The sequence below is a fragment of the Rhinopithecus roxellana genome, chromosome 17, assembly GCF_007565055.1.
Source record: "Rhinopithecus roxellana isolate Shanxi Qingling chromosome 17, ASM756505v1, whole genome shotgun sequence".
Taxonomy (NCBI): domain Eukaryota; kingdom Metazoa; phylum Chordata; class Mammalia; order Primates; family Cercopithecidae; genus Rhinopithecus; species Rhinopithecus roxellana.
The window spans coordinates 40,596,520-40,611,837 of NC_044565.1; the positions used below are offsets into that span (position 1 = coordinate 40,596,520).

Below are 15,318 nucleotides of genomic sequence, written 5' to 3' on the forward strand. Positions count from 1 at the left end.
AAATTATATTAGGAAAGTTATTAGTCCCATTTAACTTTCAGGATTGGAAATCTGGCATTTTAAGTATTATATTTGCTTTATATATAAGGATGAGGTTTCCAAGCTGTCTGTTAACCCTTTCCTCTGGCTCTATAATCTGGAGGGAAAAATTACCTATAGTTGAAGTTTTTAAACTGGGCTCAAATGCACTAAATATACATCAATGACTGTGAAGGATTTAAAACACCGGTTTTCTTAAATAATGTTTTAACTCACTTTTGGGATTGGCTTTTGTAACAACCCATTGGACTTTCCAGAATCTAAACAATTTAAAAAATAGTTTCCATTCTTGTGTTTTCTGTTTCAACGTTTATTCTTTAAAACGTATTTTCATATATTATTTACTTTCAACGGTGATGCTATTTTGTGCAAATATTAAATAGTTGAACTGTTGATACAATATCAGGATAGTCTTTTAAAATACCTAAAATCTTTCTGATATTCAGAGAGTTAGGAACAGTTTATGAAGCTCACAGAGTATTTGGATAAGTTCTTGAATATAGAGAAATAATTTGATTATTTGTCAGATGTAGAGTTTATCTGGGTATTTCATTGTTAAATCACAATCCCAAAGCATACAAAAGCTCTCTCTGTAACCAGTTATATTCTCAGCTGGATACAGAATGGGAAGATCAACTATTTCTTTCTTTTTTTTTTTGGATCAACTATTTCTTTTTTTTTTTTTTTTTTTTTTTTTTTTTTTTTTTTTTTTGAGACGGAGTCTGGCTCTGTCGCCCAGGCTGGAGTGCAGTGGCCAGATCTCAGCTCACTGCAAGCTCCACCTCCCGGGTTTACGCCATTCTCCTGCCTCAGCCTCCCGAGTAGCTGGGACTACAGGCGCCCGCCACCTCGCCCGGCTAGTTTTTTGTATTTTTTAGTAGAGACGGGGTTTCACCATGTTAGCCAGGATGGTCTCGATCTCCTGACCTCGTGATCCGCCCGTCTCGGCCTCCCAAAGTGCTGGGATTACAGGCTTGAGCCACCGCGCCCGGCGTTGGATCAACTATTTCATATTTTGCATTTTTAGAGGAACAGTGATCTGCATATTCTTTTTTTTTTTTTTTTTTTCTGATCAACTACATTCAGCCATTAGCTTAATTACTTTTTGTTTTTAACCTGTAGTTAGTAGTGTCTTTTGGTCTTAAATAACAAAGGATGTTGCCTATAAGAAGTAATTTCTATCAGTGAAAATTGGGCATCAAAAGGGATGATGCATAAGTTGGCCCTTACATCTCTTTCATTAAAAGCAGTCTTCTAAATAGCCATAAGGCTAGTTTGAAGTTTTAATTATTTAAATGATGTGGGCTTGTTAGTTTGTTAGTAATATCCCAGTGTTCTCAGCAGAGTAGAGGAGTTTTAATAATACCACACCATGTTTTTCATCCCTTTTATCTCAAGTTCCTTTCTATCACAATTTTAGGTTACAAACTAAAGCTAGAATTTATAAAAGGGACTTCCCAAAACCTATTTATTGTCTCATGAGTATATTTTGGGGGAATGTCAAATTTTTATTCAGCTATTTATCTGATAATACATTGATGAGCATTTCAGAACATTGATACTTTAGGATTTAATATTTCATCTTCATCAGTAAAGTTTTTTAAAAAGTACAACTTTTATGTTGATTTCCCAAAAGTAAGTCCCATTTTCAACAAGAGAGGAAAAGCAAGCATTAAAATGTGGATGTGATTATTGTAATACACAGTTTTATAGTTTATGAGCAGTAAACAATCATCTCTATCCCATCTTTCTGTCTTCTGATGTATAAATCCTGGAATCTGGCAACTCTAGCTCAGAAAAACCCAATAGTGTGCTTTTGACTTTGAAGCTTTAAAAATTGTGTTATATGCCTTTAAAAAAAAAGTAATTCCATGATTCCACTAGAGTTTAAGATCCACGAGGTGAGGAATTTTTGTCTGCTTTGTTCTCTGCTTTCTATTTAATGTGTAGAATAGTGCCTGGTACATACTAGGCACTCAATCAATATTTTAAAAATAATTGCATAAATTCTTGCCTTTAATAGAAAAAGTAAAGTTTTTCATGTCAGTGAATTAATTTTTATGTTATTCAGAAAGCAGAGTCTGTCGCTGGGAAGAGATGATATAGTTCAGCTAAAAGAAGCCTACAAATGGATAACTCACCCCCTGTTTTCAGAGGAACTGGGTGTTCCCATTGATGGAAAGGTATTGGGTCAACAGCATTGTTAATTTTATTCTCTGATTTTACTAGTTTTACTTAATTATATGGCAGGGTTTTGGTTAGCCAAAAAAACTTCTTTTTAAATAATCCAATGAAGGATTTTTAAGCTTTTAAAATGTTAAATTCTGATAGTCTTAAATTGAAGTCAAAGCATTTTTTTTTTTTTTCCCTAAGACTTCTTTATGACCTAAGACACTTATGAAGGTACCAGGTGCCCTAATTGACCTTAAAAGGTTAGAAATGAATCTTTGCCTTTAATGTATTTATAGTTCAATTGGAGGAACAGACTTGATGCAAAGCAACATATAAATAACTGCAAGCAAATGTAGAGTCAACTCTGGACTATTTAATTTTGGTTTATCTGTGGCTAGTCTTGTTTTCAAATGCATGGACAGAACCTATTCAACTACAATGAGTATGGGCTCAATCCTACCTTGTTGGTGTCTTAAATCTCCCTGTTTACTTTTTGGCAGTAACTGCCTTTGAAAACAGAACATTTCCCTTTTCCAGAGCAGACCTTATCTCAGTCTCTGAAATGGGTTGAATTTCAGGGAAGACTCAACAGGCTTCCAGATGTGAAAACAGGAAGGTCATCTTAAATTAGATTTTAATATTGTGGCCTCATTACTTCATCATTTTGCTAGAAGGAAATTCCCTGAATATCAGATACACCCCTATTCAAATAAAATCACAAAACTGCCTACTACAGCTAAACAGTTTTTCAAAACCATTCTGAATTATGCAGTAATATTTCCTTCTGTAAGAATATGCTCTGTTCTTTAACTGAATATTGAGAGAATAGAGAATAAAACCACTTCTCAGATAGCATGAAGAGGAAATGAGGTAATGAAAGTATTTTGGAAGTTAGAGAAGGCATTAATGCAAAATATTTTTACCTCAAATTTCAGTTTTGAACCACAAATAATTTTACATGTCATATCAGTGAGAACAGAAAATAGAAAACAAAAGATGTGGGTTGAGTGAAGTTTCCCTGAATAAAAGGAATGCGTTGTTCACTTTAATTATTGTATCGATTAGAATAAGGAGCAAAAAAAAAAAAAAAACAAAACAGCTATTCATTATTGTGATTCCAGAGTAGCTAATAGGTCTACTAACTATCCAATGAACTCAGTAAATATAAAGACAAAATTGTAACATAGTATGGCATTTTTAGCTATTCCCTCCAACCCCCGCCCCGCCACCCTTCCCCCATATGGAATTTTGTGTATTCTCCATGGAGGTAAAAGTATAAAATCATGCTTTTTTGGTGTACAAGGATGTTCACTGTAGCATTGTTGTTGTTGTTGTTACAGAAGACTTTTCTATAGCTTAAATGTCTGACAGTCCCTAGAGTTGAAAAGATTTCCATGATATAATATTAAAGCGATTTTCCAACAGCATGTCTTAAAACATAATACGTATACATTTATATTCACAAAAATGCCTAGAAAAAACATCAAGTTGTTAATGGTTCTGCTTCAGCAGAGTGGGATTGAAAAACTATCTTGTATTTGATCATTTTATGATTTAAGTGTATAATTTTTGAAATAAACAAAAAAATTAAAAATACATTAAGACGTTTGAGCACTTTAAAAAGGAGCTTCATACGGTTTTTAGGGATCTGAATAGTATGTTTTTTGCCTTGCTAATAATTTAAATCATAGTATTGGCAGAATAATTCTTCATTTCTTTACATTGTTATTTATTTTCAATTCTGTAAATTTTCATTCATCTTCACACCTAATTTACACATTTGTCCAAAAAGCATACAAATTTATTTTAAAACTTTTTTGGTAGGATCACTAACGACTGAGTTGTAGAAGTTAAAAAAAAAACAAAAACCATTTCCTTTACAGCTGCCCTGTGAACAAGTTGATTTGAGAGCAGTAGTATTTCCAGTTTTTCTGGTCATTCTTTTCTGAGCCAATCTTTGAGAATTAATTTCTATTTCCGTTCATAAGTTATTAGATGTTAGTTTCCTTTTGCTCATTTTTAAACTGTCTTTATAATTTTTAGAGCTTGTTTGAAGTGAGTGTGGTCTTTGCTCACCCAGAAACAGTTGAGGATTGCCACTTCCTGTAAGTTGCCATGTAAACAACGTCAATGGTGTAAAATTGTTAATGCTGTTTGGTTTTCATGAAAATAGTATTGCTTCTCATAAGCATAGGAAATGCTTCCTAATAAGCATTTCAGAACTTGTTATGTCTTAGTAGGTTTAAAATGTGCCCTCAAAAAATAAAATAAAATGTGTCCTTGAACATAGGTTCCTGGGCAAACCGACGTAGCTCCTACAGGGATTCATTTTGTCTGCTCCTGATGTCCTGAGTTTAGCAGCCATTTTGTACGAAATATATTTGAATTATATCTACCCCAAAATAAACTCAACCTTTTATATTAACTTGAATTTTATTTTAGAGCTGCGATATGCCCAGATTGTTTTAAGCCAGCCAAAAACAAACAGGTAAGGAAAGGTTCCTGCTTCTTACTCTTGAGTGAGTTTTGTCTGAGCTGAATATTCAAATTTCCAACAAAAAGGATATGCATTAGAAACATGGCAACTCTATTATACTAAGAATCAGTCTTTAAATATTTCCATTTGCTACATTAATTTTTTTTTTTTCAACTTTTTCAACCTTCACCTCTGGCTAGGAAGTTGTATCACACAAACATCCTCATGTTTGTATCAGTGTCTGGATTGTTCCCCTGACGGTGTTAAATTTAGAATCAATGTTTCGGTGATACTACTATTACTTATTAAATTCGACATTTAGATTTTAATACCCCAAATTACATCATCTGGGAAAATCAATGGTAAGTGTCAGTGGCATTCCAAACTTTCAGCTGATATCCATTTTCCAGAAATTGAGGTTTAGAATATATAATCCAAAGTAAGTTATTTTATTTAGGACAGTCCTGAATTAACATGGCCTCTTTCTGGCTACATTTGCAAAAAGGGTGTTTTATTCAAACTCTTCCTTATCATCTTAATGTTAGCTAATCTTCGTGTTAATGGACAAGTTAGTTAACATACACTCTTAGCTCGTATCATGTCAGGATAGAATGATGTGGTGTGATATTGGTCATCTTTCATGCGTCAGTTTCGTAGGTGGTTTTGTACACAGACTTAGGCATTCCTACAGTTTTTCTTACATTCATTTTGTTGCTGCGATTGTTAAAAAGAACATAAGCTCATTGTCAAATATACATCTGTTGGCTTTGCCTCTTGCTTTGACTAATTGCTGGGCCTTTTAGAACTGGGGGAAAGAAGTTTGTAACATTTGCCTAATGCCCTGTGCAGAAATAATTAGAAATGCCGACCAAGCCGAAAGCAGCGCCTCCCTACTTTTCTCTTATCATGGCACATCTAAAATATTACCATGTTTGTTCAGCACCCTGAGCGTAACAGGATGGAGTTGCTTCAGATTGGCAGCAATAGGACTGGGGTTTCCACTGTCTGAGGCCCTGCCCAGCAGCCCTTCTGAACTAAAGAGATCAACATCTTGGCACAACCATAGTCCACTGCTTTGCCACGCCAGTTGGGAAGTTCTGCCCAAATAACCTGTAAGATGTATCTATATTGAAGACCTAGTTTTATTTTATTTACCCTTGAGGAAATATAATAATAGGCATCAAGTAATAGGATTAAGAGATTTTTGTTAATGCATCATAGACATCACACCATTTGGCCAGTGGGAGTTGTAGACTCAAGTATAGTTTGCTTGCCTCATGCCTGGGAGCAAATTGAATGACCTTTTGAGACTTTTTTCAGTCCTAAGATTTCCTATCTTATCAAACAGGCACTTAATTTCAGTTGTAACCCTATGGTATCTTGTAGAATGCCATAGTGGTCCCTAGAATATGATTTTGAAAAAATCATTCCTTTGACTGGTGATAAACTGTTGAGCTGCCTACATTGTAATCCTTTTCAGTCAAATGTGATTTCTCATAACAGAAGAAATAATTGTGATTTATCATAGTAAGCCATGTATATATGCACTAATTAGTTCTAGTATATCTAGCATGCAGTTTGGCTTTTCTTATCTTAAAAAATCCAAGTGGAACATTTGTTGTAGATGCCCTTCTGTTCAGTACAGTGGATTTGCTTATTCTGTGGCTGGTGAGTGAGACTGAGTTGCTAGATGCCAGGGCCGGCGGGTTGACTCTGCTTTACCCCTTACCCTGGCAGCCAACTCCTAAATTATATACTGTGACCTCTGAAGGGATGTAGGAAAGAAAAGGTAGCTGAATCAATCTAAATTCCTGTTGAAGTCAAGGGAAAAAAAATTAAATCACACTTCCTACAATGTCATCATTTTTTTGTATTTGAATTATATCATAATTTGAGAGAAGTGGGACAGTGTGGTGAAGAAGACCTGTTCTGCTAGATCTACCTGTTATTATAGACATAGACCAGATTAAAGAGAAGGGTTACAGAGGTATGCCAGTTGCAGAACTGACATGAATGCTTAAGTTTTATTTATTTTCTTAAAAAGCTTAAGTATTTCTCCATGTTAAGTATATGAAATGATATAATGAAATGATACAATTTCTCCAACCATGTTCTGTGTTTCACATCTGACGTTTTCTTGTCTGGATAATAAAATGTCTTTTCTTCTCGTTTTACCCTATATAGTCTGTATTCACTAGAATGGCAGTTATGAAAGCCTTGAATAAGATAAAAGAAGAGGATTTCCTTAAGTAAGTAGAAGTATAGAAACAAAGAAGCGTCATGAAATTTTAGAATAAAGGGAATGTTAGAGATAAGCTGGATTATCTCTGAAACAAAATGATATATTTCAGGGGCTAGGATTGTGTCTTAGTCGTTGTCATCTCTCCAACCCCTGATTCAGTACCTGGCATATAGTGGTGTTCAGTAAATGTTTGTCAAATTAGTATCAAGTCTAACGTCTTTTTTAAAAAATATATATTTAATTATTTTTTGAGATGGAGTTTCACCTTTGTTGCCCAGGCTGGAGTACAGTGGAGCAATCTCGGCTCACTGCAACCTCTGCCTCTTGGGTTCTAGTGATTCTTCTGCCTCAGCCTCCCAAGTAGCTGGGATTATAGGCATGCACCACCACTGCCCAGCTAATTTTTTGTATTTTTAGTAGAGACAGGGTTTCGCCATGTTGGCCAGGCTGGTCTTGAACTCCTGACCTCAGGTGATCCAACCGCCTCGCCCTCCCAAAGTGCTGGGATTACAGGCGTGAGCCACTGTGCCCAGCCTAATTAGGTCTAACTTCTTGATCTTTTAGAAGAGGGTATTGTGTCCAAAGAGGGAGTTGACTTGCCTAAGCTAGTAATAGAGTAGACCTGGAGCCAGATTTCCTGACATTCTAGCCCAGTGCTACGCCCATTACATCCTTAGTCCTGTATTTCCTAGTATCGTTCATCTCCAGAAAAGGGAGAGGAAGGCTCATGAGTTTCCTCACTTGTTAAAATATGGTAAAATAAAATAAGTGCAGTAAACCTTACATTTTAATTCTCGGTACGTTCATTTTATTAAATAAAATATTACTGTAGTTTTCTTTCCAGAAGATTCTTCAATACATTTCAAACAATGATGTGATAAGGGGGGTAGAGTCAGCAGTAAACTGCACATGACCATGGACAGCAAAATGGTTAAAGAGCCTGACGGGGCTTCCACGTCCTTTGTATGGATTTTTCCCTCAAATCTTGAGACTATAGGAAAGTATTAGGTTGGTGCAAAAGTAATTGCAGTTTTTGCCTAGGAAGATAAGGCCTCCCGAGGGTGAAAGGTAGCAGCAGAGCCCTTATTTACTTACTGCCACTCTCATATGTTAAAATTGTTACTCTACAGGCCTGCAAGACCTTTATTGTTCTGAAACTAAAAGTTAGCAAGAGACTTGGGCTCTGTGTATGTCTCAGACGATGCTGATTCATCTAAGTTTTGTGATTCAATATTATGTCTGGAAAATAGCTATAAAATTTATTTTGTTTTGCAGGCAGTTTCCTTGTCCTCCAAACTCACCAAAGGCTGTATGCACTGTTCTTGAAATTGAATGTGCTCATGGTGCTGTTTTTGTGGCTGGTAAAATATTTAGTCTAGAATATACATACACTGTGAACGTACTCTCCTTTCTGAAAACTCAACTGACTCCTGTTCTATTTTATTCTTATTGCTGTTATTAGATTCTAATAAGTTTACTCTCTTGAGAAGTAGAATCAATAGCCAAACTTATTTTAGGTTTTGTGGGCATTCTGAAGGATCACTTAGGAGATCAGTTATTTTAAATGCCATGCCAAAAGGAAATGACACTTCCTAGGTTTTAATAGTTTTCATCAGAGGTGGCCAACTAGAAATATGGGTAGATGCAGAGACCCAAAACTGGTTTGGAGAAAAACAGCAGGACAGAGGCTATTTTATAACATAAAAGCAAACTTGAAAAAACAATTTATTATCTCCAAAATGACTAAACACTTGGCTTCCACTGGAAAGAAATTGTTCATTGACTTTCCCTAAAGGTAATCTGGCAGACAAATTTTTGTTTGAAAGTTACAACTGTTTTATAGTAATGGCTGAAGTGAAATTGTTCTTCAGCCCTGACTATAATATCCTATCCTAGGACAATGAAAACTACCTGCCTTACTGTAGCTTTATTCATCAGGTGTAAAAGCAAGTTTGGTTGTTTTTTTTTTTTTTAATCCTTGGTACTTTAATAATATTATATTATTTGTTCAATCAGCCAATCAAATTAAATATATTGAGCATTCCTTTCAAACTCATTTGATGCACCATTCTTATCATATATTTACCCATCTATTTTTTTGTTACTTTAAACCTTTTTATTTAATTCTCTACATGTCTGTGTCCCAGGTGTCCAAATTGAGTTGTTAGTTGGGTAAAGGATAGGCCTTGTTTTATATCGTAGCACTTGGGATATTGGCCCTTATAGTTGTTGCTTCTCTTTTTATCCTATTATGTTAATTACTCCATTCCATCCAGGCTGCCTGACTATTTCTTTCTCAGGAAGGTATAATAAATACTCCAGGAATCTACCACAAACTCCTTGGATAATTGATGGAGAAAGAAAGCTGGAATCTTCAGTGGAAGAGTTAATTTCAGATCATCTGTTGGCAGTATTCAAGGCAGAGAGTAAGTGTTACAATCTTCATACTTTTATTTCTTTTTTTTGAGATAGGGGCTTTCTTTGTCAACTAGGCTAGATTACAGTAGCACAATCACAGTTCACAGCAGCCTTAACCTTCTGGGCTCAAATGATCTGCCCACCTTGGTCTCCCAAAGTCCTGGGATTATAGGCGTAAGCCACTCCTGCCTGACCTAATCTTCATATTTTTTTCTCTTTTTTTTGAGAGAGAGGGTCTCACCCTGTCACCCAGGCTGGAGTGCAGCCTCAACCTCCCAGGCTCAAGCAACCCTCCCATTTCAGTGTCCTGAGTAGCTGGGACCACAGGTATGCACCACCATGCTCGGTTATTTTTTAATATATTTTTAGAGATGGGACTCTCACTACATTGCCCAGGCTGGTCTTGAACTCCTGGGCTCAAGTGCCCCTCCTGCCTGGGCTTCCCAGAGTGCTAGGATTATAGGCAGGAGCCACTGCACTCGGCCATATATTTAATACACTGACATTCGTGAATAGAGTTCTTAGAGGTGGCAAGAAAAATTTCTATATTTTGTTAATCACTACCAAGTCTGGGCCTCTTGGCCATAGGCTTCCTGTGAACAGGGATCATCATGTTCTGGGTGCCACTGGCCTGGGCTGGATTTCAGCCAGGGCACTCAAGAATATCTGCCTGTCCTCTCTCAAGATGACTGCTTTGCCGGGTGCAGTGGCGCGTGCCTGCAATCCCAGCACTCTGGGAGACTGAGGCGGGCGAATCACTTGCAGCCAGGAATTCAAGACCAGCCTGGGCAACATGGTGAGACCCTGTATCTACTAAAAATACGAAAATTAGCCAGTCCTGGTGGTGCGCACCTATAGTCCCAGCTACTTAGAAGACTGAGGCACGAATCGCTTGAACCCAGGAGATGGAGGTAGCAGTGAGCTGAGATCAGACTACTGCACTCCAGCCTGGGTGAAAGAGTGAGATTCTGCCTAAGAAAATAAAAACTAAAGTAAAAAAATGACTGTTCTTTCCTGGGGAAATTCAAAACAACTGAAACTACTTTAAATGAATGCACCTAAGCCCTGATGTTGGTACACCTCTGCCTTGGCCTCTTTGGGGGAATATGAGGAAATTAAAACCCATCTTCCACATCCAGTGCTTCTTCAAGAGTAATCACTGGCAAGTGTTTGGCTTCTCTCTTAACTTATAAAGTGTCCTGGAATAAAGTTCAGGCCTGGATAAAGTAAATCAACAGCAGCCATTTTACAAAGACTGAATGGTAGCTGTATTGTTTTTGAATTTAGGTATTAATGAGCCTAGGTTCGTGGGATGAGTCAGGTTCCATCAGGTTTATGTTTTCCTTGTCTCAACAGGCCTATCAGGTCAAAGGCAGCATAAAGTCTTGTGATTTCAATTGCAGGAAATTGTGTTACACGTCAGGAAAAACTGCAGGGCATGAATGATGTTACTCTTTGGAATGAGGCTCCTAGCATAATTAGAAAACTTTTTTTTTTTTTTTTTTTTTTGGTGAGACAGAGTCTTACTTTGTTGCCCAGGCTATAGTGCAGTAGTGTGATCATGGCTCACTGTAGCCTTTACCTCCTGAGCTCAAGCAATCCTCCTGTCTCAGCCTCCCAAGTAGCTGGGACTACAGGCATGTACCACCATGCCTGGCTAATTTTTTTGTATTTTTTGTGGAGATGGAGTTTTGCCATGTTGCCAAGGCTAGTCTCAAACTCCTGAGCTCAAGCAATCCATCTGCCTCAGCCTCCCAAAGTGCTGAGATTACAGATGTGAACCACCACACTCAGCCAGAAAACCTTTTTTTGACAGACCAGCTAGAAATCCATCCTTCTCTCTGAAAGACCTTAAGATAAGCATGCTTTGATCATGACAAACACATGGTCTAGATGAGACATGGCTCTGACCCTTCCAGCTCCCTGACTTGCAAGGAGGAAAGAGAAACACTTCAAACCACATCTCTCTTATAATTTGTTGCCTGTCGCATAGGTGGACCTTCTTTAAGGGTCTTTAAGAATTGTTTACTGAATGGAAATAAAAGTATCCCAGCACCCTAATATTTTCCAAAATCTTAGCAGTAAAGATCCTGGGCTATTGCCATGAGCTTTTTTGCCCACTTAATTTGGTATTTACAAATGAATTATCATGTAAGACATGCAGATTATGAAGAGATGAAAATAAAGCCTTAGCACAAAAAGTTTCTTCTGAATTCTTTTTGGGGCCACCTGTCACACCAACTGTCAGGTTCCAGCCCAAGCTGAAGACTGACGGGAGTGGGTGGATGAGTGGCGGGTAGCTGAAAGAACACTCAGGAGTCATAAGGAGTTTTGGACATGGCTTTATTCTCTCTCTCTGGGCAAAAGCCCAGGCATGAGCCATATGTACAACATCAGCAGGATAGTTATACCTTTTACAGACAACAGTGGCTCCAAGCCAAGTGCAAGTTCATGTGAGTAATCACCTAATGTGCCTCACATGGTGTGGTTACATAATGTGTGGGGTTGCGCGCCTGTGCACCAAACCTGCTGAGTCATGCTGTGCTGGAAGGCTGCCTCAATCTACTCCTGACTAAAGCACAGCCATTTCCCTTATACTCCACCCCCCAGGCTAAGAGTGTCCTCTGGGCAGGGACACATGCCCATAGGGCAGAGCCCTGAATCCATAATCCACAACAACAATACAGAGAGCAACAGATCACTACTAGGATCTCAACTATGCTACTTATGTCTATTAGGGCCCAGCATAGGCCAGAGCCTGGGGATGCCCACCATCTCCGCAGGGGGTCATCAGTAAAGCCCTCGACTATCTTAATCTCCTGTGAGACCCCTTGCAGGGCTGCTTGTATGTTCTGCTGATTATCCGGGATAAAGGTACAACATTGTGTTATGTTTATACAGACCATGATGGGTAGCCATCCCACAGTGGTATTACCCCAATGTTGCTCTATGCACCACAGTGCCTGGGCTGGGGATACTACATGTTCCCCCGCTAACCAGCTCCATCCATCATAAATGCCATGGGCCAGCCAGGGGGCAAGCATGCCATGGGTCTTGCAGCATCCTTTGTCCAAAGCTTGTGCATTGTGTTCCAGGCGTCAGCCGTGGGACCTCAAGTCTCCAACCATGTTCACTTCTCTACAGATGTGGGATATATGTGCCAGGGCAAACCATCCACAGCTGCTGCTGGAAGGGCGGTACAGATCCAACAGTTGGAAACATTGGTCACCTCAGCACAGGTGTGGGCCCAGTCCACAATGCAGTTGGAGCATGTGAACCCAAAGGGCTTGTACCTGCTGAATAACCAGCTTGGCTGCTAGGAAGGCAGTCTCAGCCACATCATCCCAATCTCAGGCAAGAGGGGTGTTGTTGCTTCTAAATCTCAGTATCCTGCTACATCACGTGCAACACCAAGTGTCGGGTTCCAGCCCAAGCAGAGGACCGAGGGCAGTGGGTGGATGAGTGGTGGGCAGCTGAAAGAACACTCAAGGAATCGTAGGGAGTTTCAACATGGCTTTATTCTCTGTCTCTGGGCACAAGCCCCAGTATGAACAGTATGTACAGCGTCAGCAGGGTAGTTATACATTTTACAGAAAATAGTGGTACCGAGCCAAGCAGTAGCTCATGTGAGTGGGCACCTAATGTGCCTCATCGTGGCATGGTTACATAGTGAGTGGGGTTGTGCACCTGCACTGTAAACCCACTCAGTCATGCTGTGCCGGAAGGCCACCTCAGCCTACTCTTGACTAAAGCACAGCCATTTCCCTTATGCCACCTTACTCCTTTTCTTTAAGAAGATTCAAGAAAGTTTCAGTTCTATTTGGGCCCCAGGGAAGACCCTGTTATCTCTAGGGCTGCTGGAGGACTGACTCTGAAACAGTTGTGTTTACCCCTTACAATTTTTAATGAAGGTGGTTTGTTGTCATTTTCCATTTGATGGGGGGAAAATTATCCCCAAACTGAAAAGAATAATATTGCATGCTTGATAGCTGTAAATGTGTCCTGACATAATTTATTGAGAGCCCCCTGAGAAAAAGCAGACCTCTGGGCCTCAGTGCTAACTGGCTCCCTGTCAGGAGATAAAATCTTGTTGTTTGAAATCTCTGATTGATGGCCGGGCGCGGTGGCTCAAGCCTGTAATCCCAGCACTTTGGGAGGCCGAGACGGGCGGATCACGAGGTCAGGAGATCGAGACCATCCTGGCTAACACGGTGAAACCCCGTCTCTACTAAAAAAATACAAAAAACTAGCCGGGCAAGGTGGCGGGCGCCTGTAGTCCCAGCTACTTGGGAGGCTGAGGCAGGAGAATGGCGTAAACCCGGAAGGCGGAGCTTGCAGTGAGCTGAGATCCGGCCACTACACTCCAACCTGGGCGATGGAGCGAGACTCCGTCTCAAAACAAACAACAACAACAAAAAAAACAAACAAACAAAAAAAAAAGAAATCTCTGATTGATAACATCAATTTGCTGAACCTGTCCTTCTCAGATATATTACTTATTATTGATTAGTGGTTCACATCTGACAACTCTGGGAAGATGGTTCTAACTGTGGTACTCCTAAGTGTCAAAGTTCTATAAACTGAGCCAGTATTGCATGGAGCAGTGTGGCTACCTATATAAACATCCCTTCCCCTATGTGAGATATACAAACTTGTTTCTCAGTCACTTCAGACTGCATGTCTTATTATTTACTTGTTAATTCCCTAATGAGTAATAATTTTGACATGTTCTCAGAAATCCGTATGTCTAAGAAATCTTCTCCTAATATATTTATTAATTCACTTATTGAAAAAATATTTTCCATGTCAGTTCCCTGCTAAAAGCTGGTCAATGGCTAGCTACAGGATGAAGTCCACTTACCTGGATATTCTGGGTCCTTCATTGTCTGGCCTCTGCCCATCTTTTGGTCCCATTGTCTGTCTGTCCCAAGTACGAGGACCACTGCAGATTAGCTGAACCCCTTATAGTTCCTGATCATTCTTGCCCTTGATTTTGGTTTTTAGGGGAATGAGACAAGGCACAATGTGAGTTTAAAAAACTCAACTAAGTTTTAAGCATGTATTTTCTAATACTTAAGGGAGTGGCTTCTTTTCCTTTTTTGTCAGCTGCCATTTATAATTGCACACTAGTAAGTTTTCAGGTTTGCCCCCCGCAAGTTTCTCTCACTCTGAGGTCCAAGGATGTTTCCTTAATTTTCAGGTTTGAAACATTTTTCTTTTTTTTTTTTTTTTTTGAGACGGAGTCTCGCCCTGTCACCCAGGCTGGAGTGTAGTGGCACGATCTTGGCTCACTGCAAACTCCACCTTCCGGGTTCACGCCATTCTCCTGCCTCAGCCTCCTGAGTAGCTGGGACTACAGGCACGTGCCACCACACCCAGCTAATTTTTTTGTATTTTTAATAGAGACAGGTTTCACCATGTTAGCCAGGATGGTCTCGATCTCCTGACCTCATGATCCACCCGCCTCAGCCTCCCAAAGTGCTGGGATTACAGGCATGAGTCACCGTGCCCAGCCTGGTTTGAAACATTTTTCTAAAAGATCAGTAAATATGCCTTCTCCTTTAGTCTGGATCAAATGCTTTTGTGGCCTTCTCAAGGGCCTAGCTTTCTACACCTCTTTCTTACTGATGGGCTGGAATTTGTGGGAAGTTTTATGGCTGACTTATGAATTTAAGATTTCTGCTCCTTCAGTAACTAGTAGACTTATCTCTTTGAGTCCTGTTCATTCCCTTCACCCCTGCCAGTCACAGGTTCCTGTTCAGTCACTGTGGACCCCCTGTTTTCCTGACAGGGGTGACAGGGAGACAGGGGTGGACAGGTATAAATCAAATCGTAGCCCCAAGGAGTCTGCATCTTCGGCTTCCCAGATGCCCTTTTTGAATTCATCACTGAGCTATGGCAATCCATCTGTTGTTAGCACTACAAGTTGAGTCTGTTGACTCTGATTAGAAGATACTGATGTTCCTATGGA

The 15,318-nt window shown here is 39.4% G+C and overlaps 1 protein-coding gene across 8 annotated transcripts in view; it reads left to right on the plus strand.

Annotated features, from left to right (window-relative positions):
- Window positions 1-15,318, plus strand: part of PUS10 (pseudouridine synthase 10) — an 85,461-nt gene that overhangs the window by 53,879 nt on the left and 16,264 nt on the right. For all 8 annotated transcript variants that reach the window (XM_010377550.2, XM_030920541.1, XM_030920542.1 and 5 more), the window contains 6 exons: window positions 2,111-2,222; window positions 4,255-4,316; window positions 4,654-4,699; window positions 6,872-6,936; window positions 8,205-8,290; window positions 9,230-9,355. In XM_010377550.2, coding sequence (XP_010375852.1) covers window positions 2,111-2,222; window positions 4,255-4,316; window positions 4,654-4,699; window positions 6,872-6,936; window positions 8,205-8,290; window positions 9,230-9,355 — 497 coding nt within the window. The remainder of the gene's footprint in view (window positions 1-2,110; window positions 2,223-4,254; window positions 4,317-4,653; window positions 4,700-6,871; window positions 6,937-8,204; window positions 8,291-9,229; window positions 9,356-15,318) is intronic.